This window comes from Leucoraja erinacea, chromosome 25 (genome assembly GCF_028641065.1).
Source record: "Leucoraja erinacea ecotype New England chromosome 25, Leri_hhj_1, whole genome shotgun sequence".
NCBI classification, from domain to species: Eukaryota; Metazoa; Chordata; class Chondrichthyes; order Rajiformes; family Rajidae; genus Leucoraja; species Leucoraja erinaceus.
Window position 1 is genome coordinate 8,806,679 of NC_073401.1, and position 12,555 is coordinate 8,819,233.

Below are 12,555 nucleotides of genomic sequence, written 5' to 3' on the forward strand. Positions count from 1 at the left end.
CGTCAAGTCGCCCCGTGAAAAAGGGGTTTTACAGTATTATCACACGCTGCTCTGCACCACTAGATCAAATGATTTGTGGGGAAAAAGGTAATGTGGCTGGAAGTGATATTTTCCTCCATTTACTGCCTTGACATTTTAAAGTATACTCTTCGTTTAGTTAAAGCGCTGTAATAATATGTTAGTTCAGAAATTATTGCAAATTTTAATGTGTGCGCTTGTGGTACCATTTTTAATATACCAGGTATATTAAATTTCAAGATTTCATTCAAAATAAAACTTTGGTACAAGGTGGTGATTATTCTGATAAATTTACACCACAAATGAGAGATTTAAAATTCTCCCATTTCATACAGTAGCTTCATACAAATAAACACGGTAATATTTTAAATGAGGCAGAAGGGCAACATAAGTGGCATGATGTGATTTAAAGTACGTTCTTTAATCGGGTATATGCTCCAGGTTTTCATTCCCAATCCACCATCACTGGCATGAACTTCCATAGATCGGGGTGTCCCATGTGCATTAGTTTACTGAAAGGGGATTTGCTCCATCGAAATGCCGGAACCTCATCCCACGTTGGGCCACTCACAGCAAACATCTTAAAGGTCTTATGCCATTCATATGAGGTGACCTAGGCATAGCATTAAAAAAGTTAGTCTTTATCAAGAGTTAGTCATACAGCACAAAAAACAGGCCCTTCAGCCCACCATGTCCATATTTTTAAATCGCTAATCATACTAACTTAATTTAGCAGATCTTGGTACATAGCCTTCTAAACTTTGCCCATTCAACTTCTTGTCCAGACATATGTTAAATATCTAAACAAGAGGGTGAACTGCCTTCACAAGTTGTGCTTCTAGATTGCAACCATCCTCCGGCTGAAAAATTGTTTCCTCGGGTCATTTCTAATCCTCTTACTCCTCATCTTAAAACAAATGCCTTCCAGTTTTACTTGTTTCTATTGGAGAAATGTTTTTCACTATCCATCCTATCAATGCTCCTCATAATTTCCAGACTGGAATGGAGAAGGGTCCCGTTCTGAAACATCATCTGTCCACACCCTTCACAAATGTTGCCTGACCCGCTGAGTTCCTCCGGCACGTGTTTTGCTGAAGATTCCAGAATCTGCAGTCTCTTGTGTCCCCCCTCATAATTTTACATGGTTCTGTTATGTTCCTCCTTAGTCTGCTCCACTCCATGGAAAACACATTCAGTACATCCAGTGCTTCCTTAAAACTAAATGTTCCATCCCAAGGAGCATCCTGTTAAATCTCCTCTGCACCCACTATTCAGTGGAACTGCACAAAATACTCCAATTGTGGTCCAAGCAAAGTTACATAAAAACGTACCTTGACCTCCATGCTCCTAAATTATATGCCCTGGCAAATGAAGGCCAGCATCCCATATATCTTCACTGCCTAACCTACATATGCTACATGTGTACACTTATTCAAGCTTGCAAACTACATCACCTCACACTGAGGAGGATTAAATTCTATCTGCCATTATTCTACCCTACATCATTTTTGCGTTCTGTATCGTCACTGTATCAGAACTACTGCGGTAACAATCATAACAATTATATAATAAAATAATCTTGGATGACAAAGGATATTGCAGATTTGATTAGGAAAAAATAAGCATATGATTGGGTCCAGGCAACTTGAATCAAGTGAGTTTCCTGTGGAATATAAGAGTGTGCAGCAGTATTTAAAGGAATTAAGAGTTCAACGAGGGGCATAAAATATCCTTTACAAGTCATTTTATGAAAAATACCAAGACATTCTCTCAGTATATCAGGAACAAGAGGATAGCCAGGGAAAGAGCAAGTGGCAATTTGTATGTGGGACCAGGAGTCTTACTATATGCAGAAGCATTGAGTATGTTGAGCAATGATTACATGAACAATAATAACACTAAAGTAGTAAAACAAATGATTACTTAATTCTTAAGTTTAGCGGAATAAATTTGACCAGAGTGACATAGCCTTTCTTTGAATCCTGCCATCGATACCTGGAATTTTCCCATGAGACTTAATCATTTCCAGGCAAGAGAATAGAAGTGTATTTGATGGACAGGAAATAATGATATAATCTCAGTATGATACAGGTTTTCAGAGTAGGAAATAAAGCCGAGGAACGTCCACCAATTGGGCACCATTTTGACTGCCAACATGTGCAGTCGACAGGAATATGAGAAATGAAGGTAACAATATCACTGCCAATTTATTTTCTCAAGAGATATTTTATTTATTTATTTTTATGGGGTATGAATGGCTGGCAAGGTCAGCATTTATTACCCCCATCCCTAGCTGCCCTAAGAGGAAATGAAATGTCTTCTGGAACTGTTGCCACCTTTCTGTTCAAGGTACACAGACACTGAAGAAGGGTTTCGACCTGAAACCTCACCTATCCGTGTTCTCCAGAGAAGCTGCCTTACCCGTTGTGTTACTCCAGCACTTTGTGCTTTTTTGTTTTTACACAAACAGTGCTGTTGGGAATGGAGAACACATTAACTCATTACCAACTCATTGGTGAGTTAAGCAAATGTTCTTTTGAGCAAAGGAGTTAAAATTAAGGATGCACTATTGACGTTTTATTCTGTAACCGTTCAAGATATCAAACACCATGAGATTGCAAGATCATAATGCGTTGTTTGACACAACGACTGAAGAGTGGGAAAAATGAAAGGTTGCTATTAGAAGAGGGAAAAATATTAAATTTACCTACGTGAAGAAAATTAGAAAAAGTGGGTACCCATAATAGAAATGATTACAACTGATCTGCAGGTCAGCCAGCGCCTCAAGAGAAAAGCTTGATAACGCTGCAGGGAAAATCTATCTGAAGTCCTGCTTTCCATATGAAAAGTGTCATCCAAATTGTTAATTAATCTTTCCCCTTTCAGTTGTGGACCAAATAATGCGTATATTCTGTTCTCTAAAATCCCTCACTCCACTCTGCTCAACAATTACCATCTCAGAACATAGACACAAAATGCGAGAGTAACTCAGCGGGACAGGCAGCATCTCTGGATAGGAATGGATGATGTTTTGGGTCGAGACCCTTCTTCAGGATGAGAGTCAGGGGAGAGGAAGACAGAGATAAGGAAGTGTAAGGTGTGAAATTGAGACATCAAAGGAGATGGAACTCAAGGGAATTGTAGAATTGTAGAATAGTGTTTACTGTGAGAAGGTAACAACGAAGCCGACAGAGATAACATTTAATCAGGGGGACAGTCATATTGATCGTAGAACTAGGAAGGGGGAGTGATGGAAAGCAAAGGGTTAGAGAAGTCAATATTCATATCGCTGGGGTATAAGCTGCCCAAGCAAAATATCTCAGAAACCATCTCAGAACATCTCACCTTCATATCTGTGCCTCCATGTGGACGCTGTCCCAGTGCAGAAAATGGGTAGCTTCCATTGGCCGGGTTAAGGTCAGATCTGGCCGAAATTGAATTTTCACCATTGGGCTTAGGATCACATTGCTGACATTTTGACAGAGGATCTTTCTTAAAGTTATTATACCTGAAAGTCAAATGACTAGGTTACAGATCATATGTAAATTATAAGATCCACCTTATCACTTGTCAGGATTTGCCCCACCCCCATATTTTTTTTCCAGATTTCCCCCCCCCCCCCACAACTCAAATCAATCTAAAGAAGGGTCTTAACCTGAAATATTGCCTGTCCACTCCCTCCAGAGATGCTGCCTGACCCCCTGAGTTCTTCCAGCACTTTATGTTTTGCGAAGATCTGAAAAATCAGAATGTGCATCTACCTAACAATTAATTATTACAAATTGAGGGGAAAACTGAAGATGACGGAAAGACTCAGCAGATTAGTGAATTTTATTCCACTGATGGGGCAGGACCTGGCTGATAGAATAGGAATGGAGGTAGTTTGCATGGTGGTGTATACTCCCATTGAATGGACTCGGGTTTCACGATACCACCTCAAATGCTCCTTCCCAACCTTTGGGGGAGAGAGATCCCAGGATTCAGTGGGCATGCTGCAACTTTTTCACCACAAAGTATATCTGAATAACCTCTCCTTCAATGTCAGTGAGATGAAGGAGCTAGCTATCAACTTCAGGAAGTATGGTGGAGTACAAGCCCCAGTCAGCATCAATGGTGTCGAAGTGGAAAGGGTTGAGAGCGTCAAGTTCCTTGGCGTCAATCTTACAAACCATCCGTCCTGGATCAACCATTGATGCAACAGCCAGGAAGACACACCAACGCCTCTACTTCTGGCAGAGACTGAGGAAATTCAGCATGTCTTCAGTGACTCTTAAAAACTACGACAGCTGTACCATAGAAAGCATACTATTGAGTTCCATCACAGTTTGGTTTACATACAGTTCTGCCCAAGACCGCAGGAAATTGCAAAGAGTTCCAGATGGAGCCCAGTCCATCACACAGACAAGACTTCCCGCCATTGACACCATCTACACAACACGCTTCCTTGGAAAAGCAGCCAACATAATCAGACATGTCCCACCCCAATCATTCCTTCTTCTCCCTGCTCCTGTCCGGCAGATGGTACAGAACCTTGAAAGTGTTCACCACCAGACTCAGGACCAGCTTCTGCCCCTCTGTAATCAGGCTTCTGAATGGCATTCCTAGAAGCTAGTGTACTATCCGATTCACCTCCACCTCATTGTGGTCATTGGGCTTTGTCTTGGGAACTGATCCACAGCTACAATGCTGAGCATTATATTCTGCACTCTGTATCTTCCCCCTTGGTCTATCTATTGTATTCCTGTGTTGAAGATGAAGATCATGTCCATGGATGGAATATACACTGCGATTTGGGAAGTAGCATTGTGGCTACTTGGCAGAGGCATTTGATTAGGACAGCAGTAATTCATTTCCCAGTGGCAGACAGCTCTCTACAGTTACCAGAACAGGGCTGAATTTGTGTCAGGATTGAAAGTTATGGGGGAAGGTCAGGTGTGCAGCCAAAGTTGGGGTTGTGACTGGAATGTGGGATTGAGACTGTGGGTAGCTATGTGGCTACTGCTGGGAAGAGAGCAGATTGGCGACCTATTGGGGCTCGGACCATAGGTGAATGATGAAGCTCTCATTCACGCACATAGAAGAGCAAGAGTATATGCGCATGGTAGAACGAGAACCTAAATCCCCAGCAGCAAAGCCTTGTTTCCCGTCATCTGTCCCACCCACACTAAGCCCCTGTGAAATCGTTTACTACAGGATAAAGATCCAGTTTATCCTGTAGCAAAAAGTGGGATAGCCTTGAACTAGCGTGAACTGGTAACCGATAGGCAATGTGGATTCGGTGGGCTGAAGAGCCTGTCTCTGTGCTGTATCTACAAACTAAACTAAAATAGAATTATAATATTAATTGATGTAGTCCAGGTACCTCATTAATTTAATCATCGAAATCACGTCTGTAACAGAAGTCTGATTTCGACGGAATATCAGAGCCCGAGGACTCTTGTCATAACTGAACCAGTCTCCGTATTCCTGAAACAAGGCTAGTTTACCACTTGCGTTATAGATGTCTTCAAAATACCTACAAAAAAATGGAAGGACAACTTGGAGTTAAAGCTGTGTTTTAAAAACATTTTAAATAATATTGGGAGAGTGGTAAAGGATTAGCCAGCAAAGCTACCATATTCGATTATTAAATGTTTGGAGGGAGAAGGCTTCTCCAAAATGAAAGATGGATATTTGTTACTGCACTATGGCAGCAGGGTATCATAATTGAAAAAATGAAAATTGAAACCGAAAGACTTAACAAAAGAGTTAGCCGTCCTGGAAAGGCACCTGTGTGACCTTGACTGAGACAGCAAAGGTTGCACAGGAACGAGCTCATCCTTTAACCCTCTCTCCCCAAATTATTTTTTGAATGGTTGAGCTGGCGAGCGGCGTTGGTGCAGCCATTTGCCTCTGGTACCACATCCTCCTCCTTTACTGTTGGACCCAGCAACACATATTTGCTCTCTTCAGTCTAGAATTCTACCTTTCTTAATTATGGAGTGGGTTGGACCACTCAAGGACAAAGGAGGGAATATATGCCTGGAGCCAGTCTTCAATGATCGATCCATTATGGAGTTCATAAGTTCTAGCAGCAGAATTAGTCCAGTCAGCCAATCAAGTCTACACAGTCATGCAATCATGGCCGATCTCTTTCCCTCTCAACCATTCTCCTGCCCTCTCCCCATAACCTGACACCCTTACTCCCGGTGAGCAGGAGGGCCTGCCCGATAGGCCCGGCTCACCAATCGTGGTCTCCATATTGGCCCCCGGCATCAACAGAACCACGCCACCGAGAGAGAGGAGGATCAGTGAGAGTAATGGGGGGGATCTGGCGGAGGCCAGCCAAGGACAAAGTGGGACCTGACGTGGATGGCCGCCAAAAACAACGGAGGAACCAGCATGGGGGGGGGGGGGGGGGGGGGGGGGGGGGGGAATGGTGGATGGAACGGGGGGGGGGGGGGGTGCGTGCAGTCCTGTGCAGTGGCAGGCATCAGATAGGACTGTTGTAACTTTGTCTGCACCATTTCACTGTACCCTAGTGCACTTGACAATAAAATATAATTCATTCCTTAAAGTATCTTTCATTTATTCATTATTTAGGTGCCCACCATTTGCTTAACACATTAAACAAACTACTACAATCTCAACAATTATCTAACCATCCCGGGACCAGAAACGTCTCAGGTTCTGATTCTTCAATCTCCTTTCTCCACATTTTCACCGACTCCTGCTGACTACTCCAAAATGTAACAAAATATAAGTTCCAAGGATTTTGATCAATGAATGGGGAAAGAACATTTTGGAGAGTTCATCAACTAGAGTCAAAAGTGTTTTATTGTCATATGTCCCAGATAGAACTACAACATTCTTACTTGCAGCAGCACAACAGAATATGTAAACATAGTACACTGTAAACAAAGTAATAAATGAGAAGAAAAAAGTTCAGTGTGTGTGTATATACACATACTCACAAATACAGATATATAGATCACACACACACACACGCATACACATACACACGCACACATACGTACGCACAAAAAACCCCCGATAATAGTGCAATAATAACAATAATAGTCTATGTAGTTCAGAGCTTATTTGAGGTTGTGGTGTTTAATAGCCTGATGGCGGTAGGGAAGAAGCTGTTCCTGAACCTGGACGTCACAGTTTTGAGGCTCCTGTTCCTTTTTCCCGATGGCAGGGGTGAGATGAGTGTGTGGCCAGGATGGTATGGGCCTTTGATGTTGCTGGCTGCCTTTTTGAGGCAGCAGATCTGGTAAATCCCTTCGATGGTGGGGAGGTCAGAGCCGGTAATGGACTGGGCAGTGTTCACAGCTTTTTGCAGTCTTTTTGCACAAAGCACGCAACTATATTTATTAAAGCAAAATGATTAATAAAGCAACACGGCTCACGTCCCTCTGCATATCCGAGCCTCCTGTCTGTGATGGCTGGCCTTGACACATGCACGCATCACAGTCCAGGCTCTCTCTCTCTGAAGGTGAAGTTTTTTTTTCTCTAAAGCTCGGTTGAAGCATGCGCTTATATAACAAAATAAGATTGTGGTTCCACCCTAATCTAAGAACAACAGGTGACTAAGTTTCAAAACAAGCTACCCTCCTTGGTGCCAAAATAACACAAGTTATTTGTACTTTCAGAAACTGAGCTAGTCTCAGATGTCTCTGGGAAAGCAAACATTTATCTTAGTGACCTTGCACGATTTACTGGACCCTCTAAGTTAGCCTACGCATTCTGCCGCAATATTTAATTGTTTTCCTGAGCAAGGTTTGACATGTGTTGCTGCTAATTTAGCCGACAACTCCATTTTAGCTGACATGTGACCGTGTGGGTTTTCTCCAGGTGCCCCCTGGGTTCCCTCCCACATCCCAAAGTTACAATTGTAGCTCTTGTGCTGAATTCCCCGACCAGTGAAGGCAAGTGTGCCAAATGCCTTTGTCACTACTCTGTCCGCCTGTGTCACCACTCTCAGAGAACTATTTACTTGTACCACTAGGTTTCTGTGTTCGACAGATCCCTGCCATTTTCTGTGCAAGTCATGCTCTGGCTTAACTTACCGAGAAAGTACTACATCAGATCCTCGCCTACTTGAGAAAGGATTCATTCACACTTCAATCAATGTGAACAATCTTGGATACTGCCCAGTGCAGAAATCTTTAATAGGTAATCATGCAATCTAATGTTGGATGAGGGATAAATGTTGAAAGCTGCCTTGGAAGAGATCCAGCTCTTCTTTGAATAGTCACAGATATATGACTGCTTGGGGTGGAAGATTGCAACCTTCTGCATTCGAAGCACTCAATGGGACATTGGCTTTCATGGCAAAGAGGTGGAGTGATAGTATGAGAATGGGTATAAATTAAAACATTGTAGTCATGGTAGATTACAGAATGTGGAAATGCAGGAGATTTGATTAAAAATCTGTTCACATCTGGTTCATTTTTTTCTCAAGGTTAAATTGGTGGATTATGTTTATGAGAGTAATACTTGTTAAAAGTCCAAATGTAATATGTTGAATGAGTTGACTTAATATGACACTAAAGATCGTCAGTGAGAGAGTAGTATAAATGAGATAATAAAATATAAATTAAAAAAAATTAGAATGAGGCAGATAATGAGCTGGTTTCTAGGGAATGCGTATAAAAATGTAATTACACTGGATAATTTTACTTATGTAGAGACAGGAGAACTAACCTACTCATCGCGGTCCATACTTACGGTATGTTGTAACTCGCCCAGTAACCGTTCTGCATCAGCACATCTGTTTTATCAGCAACTACGATTTCGCCCCTGCAATTGTACAAAAGTTTTGAGGGAACATGAAATGCAAACAAAGTCTGACAGAAGCAACCAGAATAAAATCAAGAGTAGACACTAAATGCTAGAGTAACTCAGCAGGACAGGTAGCATCTATGGAGTTACTCCTGCATTTTATGTCAATTGTCCCGCTGAGTTACTCCAGCATTTTGAGTCCTCCTGAGATGCTGCCTGTCCCGCTGAGTTACTCCAGCATTTTGTGTCTACCCTTGATTTAAACCAGCATCTGCAGTTCTTTCCGACATATAAAATCAAGAGTGTTTACCCATTCTCACTAAGCAGGCTAGAATCAAAATGTTCCATGAAATAAACGTTGTAAAGACAAATTGTGGAGCACCTTGTCCATGATGGCATTTCTAGGTTAGCCCAGCAGAACCAAATAAACCAATAAATCAAGCACATCACACTCATACTTACGGTATTTGTTCCAAAACTGTCAACAGGTTGTTTTCCATATCAGATTTGCCTGGTTTAAAGAAATTATAGTCCACAATCATCCACTGATTATTGTAGCTGTGAAGGAGAAAAACATATAATATTTCATTACAGCTATTTTCGTGAATGTTAAAGCATAATAACCATATATTAAAGGACCAGGGGAAATATAATCAGTAAGGTGCCAAGTTATAAATAGTTATAAATAAGTTATGAAATAGTTATCAAATCTAGAATTTCTGTGCTTTGCTTGAATCTTCTACCCGCTTACAAGAACAGAATGTTCTTTATTAGCTTTTTGGAATATGATGTTATCAAACAATAAGTGTTTTATGTCATTGTACATCATCTTAAATGGTTTAATTAGTGCAATTTCTCTCCACCCTCACCTAGGAATTTAATTGAACCACATTATTTTGAAAGGGCCAAAATGAAGTTCATGACATCCCTGACATTTTGCTGAGATACTTGGATCAGCTTGAGATAATGACGGACAAGAAAGCAGGTACCTGCCTCTTTCCTCTCGTACCGTAACCTCCAAAAACACGTTACTGCCTTAAAAGAGAACTTTAAACGTTACACAGTATATGTTCCAGGGCCTGCAGCTCTCAATGGCTAGGAGCTGATTCTCATCAGGAAGCCTGTCTAGACAGGAAGGCATGCATGAATTTGGCATTGAAAATGTTTTGATCATAGAAAATTGGTGCAGAAGGAGGCCATTCGGCCCTTCGAGCCAGCACCGCCATTCATTGTGATCATGGCTGATCGTCCCCTATCAATAACCCATGCCTGCCTTCTCCCCATATCCCTTGACTCCACTAGACCCTATAGCTCTATCTAACTCTCTCTTAAATCCATCCAGTGACTTGGCCTCCACTGCCCTCTGTGGCAGGGAATTCCATAAATTCACAACTCTCTGGGTGAAAACGTTTTTTCTCACCTCAGTCTTAAATGACCTCACCTTTATTCTAAAATTGTGGCCCCTGGTTCTGGACTTGCCCCACATTGGGAACATTTTTCCTGCATCTAGCTTGTCCAGTCCTTTTGTAATTTTATATGTTTCTATAAGATATCCCCTCATCCTTCTAAACTCCAGTGAATACAAGCCTAGTCTTTTCAATCTTTCCTCATATGACAGTCCCGCCAACCCAGGGATCAATCTATTGAACCTACGCTCCACTGCCTCATCACTTAATCTATGCAACAACTGATAGATTGGTTTCCCAAAAGAGTTGCTGCCTTACAGCTCCAGACCTGGGTTCAATCCTGACTGAGGGTGCTCCCTGAATGGAATTTGTACTTTCTTCCTGTGACTGCGTGGGTTTTCCTGGGCGCTCTGGTTTCCTCCCACACTCCAAAGATGTACAGGTTTGAAGGTGAATTGGTTTGGTAAAATTGCCCTAATTTGTAGGATAGTGTTAGTGTATGGGGTGATTGCTGATTAGCGCGGACTTGATGGGCCGGAGGGCCTGTTACCACTCTGTATCTCTAAAGTACAAATATTATAAAAGGAAAAGATGCACATGAAAAAGTTCTCTGTGAATTGCAAATAATGTTTTGATTACTTCAGTTGTGATACCACCAAGTGGCTAAATATAATTTGAACACGTTTCAAGTATTTCGGTGGCAGAGTGATATTGGGTGGCAGAATATGTTAGAAATTAGCCCGACTTTAAAAATAAATCTTAAAGTGTGATGAAAAGTTAACTGTTCGCTAGCTATTTTAAGATCATGAATCATATATATATATATAGGTACTCAAGCATGCAAACCCCCAAGAAACCACAGAATCTAGTAAGATATGGCACAAATCTAATCAGGTACTGATTTAAGATGTATTTTCGCTAATAACATTGCGGGGAGAAGTTATTTGTTATGTTGCTACGCAGTGCATTGTCATCTAGTCGGGCCATTCCAACTGCGCAGATCCTTTTATGCATGAATCATGGCAAAATCTGGAAACATTTGCTATATTTTCAATATTAATGAAGAATTAACACAAACAATTTGAAAGGTTAATCACTTTGAGAAGTCCCCAGGTGGCATTGCATGTCTTGCTTGGCTAATTTGTTTACAATTTATATTCTTACATCTGGATTGATTGATCGAAAGATACAGCATGGAAACACGCCCTATGGCCCACCAACTTCTCTCTGACCATCGATTACCCTGTTCACACTAGTTCTATGTTCTCCCACTTTCGCATCCACTCCTTACATACTTGGGGCAATTTACAGAAGCGAATTAACCTGCATATCAGTACGTTTTTGGATGTGGGAGGAAACTCACACAGTTACAGGAAGCATACAAACTCCACACAGACAGATGCTTACGGTAAGAATTTACATTGCTTACAATTGAATTTATCTTCAAAGAAAAAGTGTTCCACAAGATTCACTGATGCAACAATTTTTCTAACTTTGAACTCAGTACCAAAAAGAATGGCGGAGAATCAAATTGAGAATTCAAAAGAAATTTGTTAGGTACTTGGTGGAAAAACAATGAAGTTATGGAGAAATGTCAGAATAACACTAACAGGTATTTAATGAGCTGAATGGTCTCCTTTTGTGTAATAGAGATCACTTTTACTTCTGATAGACACAAAAAGCTGGAATAACTCAGCGGGTCAGACAGCATCTCTGGAGAAAAAGGAATAGTTCTTCAGTCTCGACCCGAATCGTCATCTATTCCGTTTCTCCAGAGATGCTGTTGACCCGCTGAGTCATTCCAGCTTGAGCTACTCCATTTGTTTAGTGTCTATCTTCGGTTTAAACCAGCATCTTAACCAACAACTCTTAAAATGGCTTGCACTTCACTAACAGCTGTATGGTCGATTTAAAATAGGTTTTTAAATTAACTGAACTCACGTGCCACTGTTGAACTTCTTAAAAGTTGCAGCCCATTCCGCACCAGTTGTTGCAAGCCTATTAGCCACAATGTTTCTTAACCACTCCATCACAGAACCATAAGGCTTCACAAAACTCCACAAATGTGCATTATTATTACCTATTGTGGTTTCTAAAGTGACCTTTCAAAAAAGAGATCAATATTAATTAAATATTAATAATGCATCAGTTCAACTTTCTGTACTTGTTAAAAATTAAAATTACGTGTTGAAGTAATCATGTCATTTTTTCTTCTTTCATTGACGTATTCTAACCCCTTTTGCTTATTATTTATTTCCCTTATTATTCAGAGACACGAGAAATCTTTCCCCATCCATATATTCTTCCCAATGTTGAACTAATTTTCAAACATTGTTTGCGTCCATATATCCTTTCGTGATCA

The 12,555-nt window shown here is 41.1% G+C and overlaps 1 protein-coding gene across 1 annotated transcript in view; it reads right to left on the minus strand.

The window, feature by feature from the left end:
- Window positions 1–210: 210 nt before the first annotated feature.
- plbd2 (phospholipase B domain containing 2) overlaps window positions 211–12,555 on the minus strand; it is a 30,287-nt gene continuing 17,942 nt past the window's right edge. Inside the window, exons 7-12 of the mRNA XM_055655612.1 lie at window positions 12,135–12,295; window positions 9,250–9,345; window positions 8,734–8,805; window positions 5,381–5,533; window positions 3,364–3,526; window positions 211–631 (exon numbers count right to left, since the gene is read on the minus strand). Coding sequence (XP_055511587.1) covers window positions 464–631; window positions 3,364–3,526; window positions 5,381–5,533; window positions 8,734–8,805; window positions 9,250–9,345; window positions 12,135–12,295 — 813 coding nt within the window. The 3' untranslated portion in view covers window positions 211–463. The remainder of the gene's footprint in view (window positions 632–3,363; window positions 3,527–5,380; window positions 5,534–8,733; window positions 8,806–9,249; window positions 9,346–12,134; window positions 12,296–12,555) is intronic.